At 35.4% G+C, this 8,050-nt stretch overlaps 1 protein-coding gene across 1 annotated transcript; it reads right to left on the bottom strand.

Moving 5' to 3' along the window:
- Nucleotides 1-626: 626 nt before the first annotated feature.
- LOC103405572 (probable WRKY transcription factor 40) lies at nt 627-3,318 on the bottom strand. The gene is made up of 5 exons (XM_008344585.4): nt 2,668-3,318; nt 2,477-2,545; nt 1,687-2,031; nt 1,466-1,582; nt 627-1,338 (listed from the first exon to the last, which is right to left on the bottom strand). The coding sequence occupies exons 1-5, from the start codon at nt 2,746-2,748 to the stop codon at nt 985-987; spliced, it is 966 nt and encodes a 321-aa protein (XP_008342807.1). The 5' UTR covers nt 2,749-3,318; the 3' UTR covers nt 627-984.
- Nucleotides 3,319-8,050: the final 4,732 nt, after the last annotated feature.

Genomic DNA, 8,050 nt, shown 5'->3' with positions numbered 1-8,050 from the left:
CTCATTGTTTGTTTTGACTCAAAACTGCAATGGTAATGGTAGGCTATGTCAAAGACACTTTTCTCTTTTTGAAAGCCTCCTTTGTCTGTCATTGACCAAGAAATAAACACCGACTGACGGTCCGTTGTTGAATTCAATTAGGAAAAGAATCTCACAGTAGTCACAGTGGTTGAAACTCTTTCTGATCTAATTAGTTGAATACATCAACCATATGAACTCAAATTCCGTTTTGGCAACTCAAGCCCCTCTCTTTCTTGTTGGATTAATGATGAAATATTGTTGGTGCAGGAAAGCATATTTTGGTGCAGGAAAGACGAATGATGTTGGAAATTTGAGTTGCTACAGCAGAGATCTTGTATTTCTTATTTTCTGATGATTACAATTGATAAGCCAAAGGCTTTATAAAGAAAATAAAAAAGACGAGAGTTCTTACTAGACAACTGAACAGACATAGCTTAGGAACTTTAATACACTAACTTGCTGGAAATGTCTAGACTCTTAACGTTAAAGTTCCTGGGAATAAGGAAGTGCATTAATTCCAACATCCCTATAGAAATATGGCCTATGGTAAATTTGATATACATGTATAGAAAAATTTTAGGGGGAAAACTAGTAAAGGTAACAGGTACAATGATACAGTTTTGCTGGCATTTTGCCCACGTTTGAAGCAAGAATAAAATCAGTGGTTCTCAGAGATACAAAAGCCATTTCGGCTGAAACCATACAATTCAAAAGCTTTAGCTGTTTAGTTCTGCTCATTTTTACTATTATGCAGATCAATGCGTCTTAGCTGAACTAGTAGCCACTACATAGGCTGCAAATTGCAGTCCAAGTTTCAAAGAAATCTTGCCCCTGAAGCGGATTGAATTAGAAAGGTTGTGTCCTTTTTTCCACTGTTGTATTTACAAATGCACCTAATCTTCAAAAGCAGTCTAACAAGTGAAACACCAATGCTCTTAATTGAAATTCACCATTTCGATGGTTTTAGTAAGTATTGTGTTGAAGTATTCTTCCTGATATGGCTGTTGCAAGTGCTTTCGTGAAATCGGGATCCTTCGTCAAGGAAGAAGCCATCTGCTCAACCAAAAATTTGCGAACTTCAGGTGTTTCAGTTCTTGTTTTTGTGCCCTCGGCATCAGCAGTACTGGACTTGGATTTGGTTAAGTCAAGAGTAATTGTAGGTCCAGATGAACCAAGGGAGGTTGAGTAAGGGACCGATCCTATGGTCATGCAGCGGTTTGAGCCCGATGTTGCTTCAATTTGGGAAGGGTTGGGGTGGTTGTGTTCACCTTCATAAGTTCCCACCAAAATAGATTGGTCCTCAACACTTCTTTGAACCTGAAGAGAAAATTATGGAAAAAAATTAACATTTAATTAATAAGAAAAATAAAAAGCAAATTTGACTCCGTCTATTTACAATAAGTTTTAAGCAAAAAAGAAGGAACGTTAAGGAATTTGGACTCACCTTCTTTTTGACAGGGCAGCTTGGAGCAAAAGAGCATTTGAAGTAAGCTCTAGGACAAGGATTATCCCTCGTAACTTTTTGGCCATATTTCCTCCATTGATATCCATCTTTCACAACCTATAAAATGCACATAAAATTCCTCAATACAACACCTTGAATAAATAAAATGAGTTCACTGTAAGTATGTGACATTGACTATGGATTGAGGACTAACTAATTACCAGGCTTGTCGTATCAGATGCTTCGGTCCGGACATAAATCCTTGAAACCTTTGCCTTGATGGTCTCTTCCCTTGGTTTCTTGAACGATTCGCCATCACTGGAGCTGCTTTCGGAGTTTCCATTCACTGCTCCATTCATGATATTGTTACTGTTGGTGTTGTTGTTGCTGCTTTCAGACTTTCTTTTCTTTGAAATTGGGCTAAGCTCCTTCTCTGGGTTCTTGCTCATGTACTCCAACAGTTGGCTTCTCAAAGCATTGTAGTTCTCTCCCATCACCGTCAACATTTCGGTTAGCTTCTTGTTCTCGGCACTCACCCGGTGCAATTCTTCCAATAGACGACCACTCTGTGAACCAAAGCAGGCCATAAAACCTTTTAGCCATGCAACCCAAGTATTTTATTTCATGATATCAAACTATATATGCTCTGATACCATGTTAAGCTTTTCGAATAGACACTTCAGCGACTTACTACTAATTAAGCATTTATATTCCATGGTAGCGAACCGTGCTCCTAGTCCTAGACGCCTCAGCGGCCTACTAGTATATATGTGTGTAGGTGCACATATATAATATTTATGTTTATATAAATGTATATATAGATTTCATGTTTCAAGTGTTAAAGAGGTTGGATATCGAAGTTTTATAAGCCATAGATTGGTTCTTCCTAAAGAAAAAGATTGTGAAATAAGTAATAAAAAATATCCTTATAAGCCATGAGGGCAGGCCTTAATTGGCAACCACAAAACAAGAAGATAGAGAAGGTAAGGTGGAGAAAACTAAGAAACCAACCTCTTCTGTAGAGGAAAGCTGCCTCCCAAAGTCGATCGATATTTTGCTATGCACCTCTTGTTTAATCATCTGAAATTAATCAAAGTAAATATTTAAACTTCTATAAGTTCATGAGCAACTTTTATAAACAATTAAGCAAAGTGATGTTAAGTGTAACTATATATTAGAGATTTTGTTACATTTCGACTTACCGGAGTATCATCGAAAAGTCTGAGAGGCCTGGAATTAAGATCCAAAGTAGTATCATCATCATATGCAGCTGAATGGTCCATTTCCTTTGAAAGTAACAACACTAGTTCTTCCTTCCTTGAAATAATCCTCAAGAAATCTCTCAAGCTCTCAAGTTTGATCCAAATCTTGACCAAGTAGTTGTGTGGAACTGTCTGAGTTTTGCCAAATCAAAGGCAGATTATATATTATATAGAACCAGAAAAAGCTTTTGGTCCAGAAAAAAAATAAAGAGAACCAGAAAAAGCTTTAGAGTTATTAGGAAACTGGGTCGAAAGAGAACGAGAGAGAGAGAGAGAGAGAGAGGAAGATAGATGAGAGATGAGATGAGTAGTGTCAGTGAAGAGCTGGCATGAGCTTTCAGTTGCATATATTAGGAAACTGGCTTTTGGCGTGAGTTTATAAGAAGAATATTATATTAGGGACTGCAAGTTGTCCGACATATTGGTTGTCATGGAGTTTGAATTTCCTTCTACTTGATTTTTCTAGTCAAGCACGCCATATCAAAAATTAAATAAACCATTTGAATTGTGTTGTGTATGCTATTGAATTTTATTGATTTTTTTTATTTTTGTAATATTATTTAGAAATAGTGAAGGGGCAAGAGAAGTTCTATTTTGACCCGGGTCTGCGTCCATAATATTATATAAGGTCTTACCTTTTTTGTTTTTCTAGTGGGGTTAGTGACTATCAATGAATAATATTATGGGCCTTGCTTTTCTGGCACGTTTAGAACTTTTAAGCATTTTTTCCACGTTCCATGAATCTACGTATTCTTTTTTGTATTCACATTGATGAAAAATGTATATATCTGTTTTTGTTTTGTAAGTCCGAAACTGTCAACGCACTTGTTCCACGGATGTACAAACTACTGTTTATCAACAGATCTAGCCGTGATAACTTGAATCTGAAATTGGTATAGTAAATTGTAAACAATATTATAGTTCTCGTTAAATTGAACATTCATGGATCATTAATAAATGATCTAAATCGGATATCAGATAATGTAGAACTTGACCATAGAATGGATCACCATCCAGCAAAACTAACATTCTTCGTTCTCCCTGAACCCAACTTTTACAACTTTTTTGTGCACATGCATGTGGCAGTGGCATACATGTTTTACCGATGACATCAGTTTGTTTTTTTTCAAATGAGGATGATGAAAGATTAGGCAAATTAAACTACTCATAAGGTAAGCTTGTGGTACTTTTTAAGAAGGAAAAAGAAGGGTAATAGTATCTTATGTTTTGAATGGTGATTTTGTAATGCAATCACGTCCATGTCCAACATTTTATCTTGGACATTTCCAACATAAATACCTATCTTATTGCAGTAATAACAATGTCATTATTATGCGTTATTACTACATAAGAATCACTATTATGTAATTATAGGTTGTAAACTTTAATGATTCTTATGTAACCTTAGGTTGTAAACTTTGATGATTATAACCGAAGAACCTGCTACCAAATGGTGACATTCAAAGGAACGTCAATGCTACATGAAAGGGTTCCCGAGTGTCGGGTTGTTAGCACATGAAAGAAGGGGAAACCGAAGGGAGATTTTTCATTTTTGTTTTCTGATCTTTTATTAGCAAGCATTTTGTTTCCAGTTTACTTTTATGAATTGGAATTGTCAAGCCTCTGCTGTTCATATCAACATTTTTTTGTTATTCAACATCACCTTAATAGCTAGATTCCTATAATATACAAATTTGGGACGTTGAATGTTAATATCTTTTTGTAACTTCGTTAAACATGAACGCTAACATCAATAGAGCAATAGTCTTATTTAATTCAAGGGTATCTGAAGCTCAAAATAAAAGGTTCAAGGCATAGAATTTAACCAATGGGGGAGGGGAGACTATCTCATCCTAAGGTCAAAGCATACTACAAGCTTCTTGGAGGACTTATAGAGAAGGTCTTAGTTCTTTTTTTTTTTTTCTTTTATAAATTGCCCACTAAAAGAAATTGTCAATAGCGAAATTCAAACCTAAGTTTTGATTTAGCAAAGAAAATAACTTTTACCAACTCAACTTGACATTATCGGTATATTATTTTTGGGGTTATTGTCACATTGCTTTTCAAAAGGTAGTTCATGCAAGTGGCTATGATAATTATAATCTGGATGGAGTGTTGAAACTTGAAATACCAAGGATTTTATATCAATTTGACTTCCTGATTGTGGTGCAGCTAAAAGGAGACTATCTTAAACAAATGCCAGAAGTATAGTACACGTAAAATTAATTAATTTGGAATGATGATATGCTGATAAACCATATACGTATCAGCAGCAGTAAACTATTAGTAGAATAAAATCGTTTACTAATTATGATTTTTTATATAATGTGTGCGTGTACATATGCTAACAAAGAAATGTTAGTTTTAATAAACTGTTATTACGTAATGACACTCGTCAAAGCTGTTTTTTGTTGAATATACATGATAAACTGGAATTATATATTGAAATAGAAAGTGTTTGTGCTGAGTGTTAATCCACCCAAAACTGGAAGATTAATGAAGGTGAATATGATTGTAAAACAACTATATATGGACTTTTTTATTATACCTTTATTTGTTTTGTGAAAAGCCAAAAGTATGTCTTGGATTTGATCTCTTCCACCAATTAAAAAATAGCAGCTTTCTTTCACGTGCACGAGTTCATATTTTATGGACTTCACAAATAAGTTTCCCTCCTTCCCTATTATAAAATTTCAAGGCCTACTTTGAAATTTTCTTATTTTGGCTTGTGTTATTTGATGAGTCTATTTTATACTATGTGTTTGATCATATTTATAGTATTAATTTATTGGTTATTTTGTGTGAATTTTGATATTTTGATTTATATTTTCAATATAAGACATTTGACTTCCTCTTGAGCAAAAAATATTCAAAATGACGAATTTTGGAGTAATTCTAATTGAAGGATGTTCGTGAGTTTTTCTACTTATTTGTGTCAAAGTTTCATATTTTTTTTACTAAGCGGATAATTTATGGTGATGAAATAAAAGAGTAGCGTACAATGCTGTCGAAGTGATGTTTTGGGCTTTTTTGGGCTTTTTGGTGTTTAAGATGATGGTTTTTTTGTTTGAGACTTTCTGCAGTCAGGACATCTCAAATTTTAATTCAAGTGGTGGCTATTTTATAGCTAGGCAGATTTCCCAAGGTTATAATAGAAATATATTTCCTAATTATCTTATTTTATTACGTTTGATAGTTTTTAGAAGACCTTTTCTAGAAAAGATTTTATTTTGTAGTATATAATAAGGCTATTTAGCCATTAGATTCGAAACACATTACTTTGGAGAACTTGGCTAGACTTTGTTGATTTGTATTATTCTTTCAAGGTGTTTTATGTCATTTTTCTATTTCAATAAAATTCCTTTAGTTTTATGATTATTCATAACTAATTTCTTTTTCTAGGGCGAGGCCATGAGCTTTAGCATGAATATGTACTCTTTATTTAATTACTTATAATATTAGGCATGCTTGCATTGAATTATTAATCACTGTATTTAAACCGTCTCCATATCTTGATGCTTAGTATCATTAAGATATTAAGATAAGTAATCAGATGCAATTCGGTAGGAATATCATTGGAGGATTGTGACACACCCCGACCCAGATCGAGGCATGCTGGCCGTCACGTGAGGGTGACGTAGCCATGAGCACAGTGTGGAAGCAATAAAGATAAGGAAATGCGAATAAATAAAAACCAACTAACTAGAGCACTAGATAAGGTAAGGTGCAAGACGAGAATAAGTGTGAGTTCACAATCAGAGCATAAGTAGCCTAAGTGCAGTCTAGTAGGACGAATACTAATTATACAACACAAAGATAATCCTACATTGGTGATAATCTGTCAGAGCTGCCGTGAATTCCTCGTAAGCCACCAACAAGCACTCCTAACTAGAATATGGAGGGGCGCAAAACAGAAAGTGTGAGTGGGCAAAAACAAAGCTTTTCAAAACTATTTTATTTAACAAAAGTTCTAACCCCTCACCATAAAACTTGTATAATTTCCCAGAAAATAGAATGCATATATACATATACATATCTCAAAACCATGCTAAAAAACGATATTCATAAGTATGCCGTGCCAAATATCTCAAAATAACAGAATCAGTAGCTTAGGTGAAATTACATATCAGTCGAATCCACCTAAAGTGGCATGTACGGCTGAATCTATAACTCAACAAGTATGCCTGCACATGAGTCGGAACCACCTAAAGTGACATGTACGACAGGATTGTGTGTAAATAAATAAATACATTCTAGTGCTACGATCGCATGAAGACTGCGAATAATCGTGGGTTACCTACGAGTCGGAACCACCTATAGTGGTCTGTACGACAGGACTGTGCACCTAACTTGGATCCAAGATGAGCGTATGGTGTGGGAGGTGAACATCACGTGAAGGCCTGTGCCTTGGCCACGGGCGTGAGCACTTACATCGGGGTGCAAGTTTATAAATTCTCAACACATCTCACATCATCATCAAATCACACATAAACAGTATACAACTTACTTGGTACTTACCTGAGCGTCCACAACATCAAATCATATTTATGCATACTATACTAATTCATATTCTAAGTATAAATCAATAAGCATGGCAATTCAAAACATAATTTCATGTAAATGCATTTTCTGGGAAAAATACCAAGTATGTAGGTATATATTGAAAACCAAAAGCACACTCACTGATATGTGGAAGGGTTGTAACCCCCGAGCCTTGCTTGACTGCGCTCGTTCTCAGGATATGTCTCACCTATATGCAAAACAACTATATAAACGTTATTTAAAGCACATACACAAAACTAGGTAATAACTTCTCATACAAAGCTCCAATGGGGTATTTGAATATACCACCGAGACCTACTCAACCTTAGGAACACCCCCATATTTTTAGAAAAATTTTCCGAGCACCTACGCACCCTCACACGCAGGCACGTGCTTGGCACACCAAACGGATTCCCTAACGGCATTAGGGAATATTTCGTTAAAAATCAGAATATACCATTATAATTACCTGACGGCATTAGAATATTCCGTCAACTTTGACGGAATATTCTCCTCCTTCTTCCTTAGTTCGCCAGAGTCTGGCGCCGGTGCCGCTGCTATCGTCGGAAACTGGAAAAATCTTTAAAACTTCATATCTTCTTCGATTCTCAACCAAAATTCATGAATTATATACCAAAATGAAGCTTAGGATGAGATGAACAAAACCTTACCACTTTTAGCTCCAAAAATCCACGGGATTTCACCGAAAAAGACACGATAATCTGGCCACCTCTGCAACTCATTAAAACAAGGCTTCCCGACGTCCAAATCACTTCAAATT

Source organism: Malus domestica, chromosome 17, assembly GCF_042453785.1.
Source record: "Malus domestica chromosome 17, GDT2T_hap1".
Lineage (NCBI taxonomy): Eukaryota > Viridiplantae > Streptophyta > Magnoliopsida > Rosales > Rosaceae > Malus > Malus domestica.
This window is presented reverse-complemented; position numbering and strand designations above follow the sequence as displayed.

What these genes read in the sequence shown, in the direction of transcription:
- LOC103405572 (XM_008344585.4), bottom strand. Translation starts at nt 2,748, where the DNA reads ATGGACCATTCAGCTGCATATGATGATGATACTACTTTGGATCTTAAT. An exon ending in CATCTGATACGACAAGCCTG is followed by an intron (nt 1,583 to 1,686) that starts GTAATTAGTTAG and finishes TGCATTTTATAG; the next exon opens with GTTGTGAAAGATGGATATCA. An exon ending in GCTGCCCTGTCAAAAAGAAG is followed by an intron (nt 1,339 to 1,465) that starts GTGAGTCCAAAT and finishes TTTTCTCTTCAG; the next exon opens with GTTCAAAGAAGTGTTGAGGA.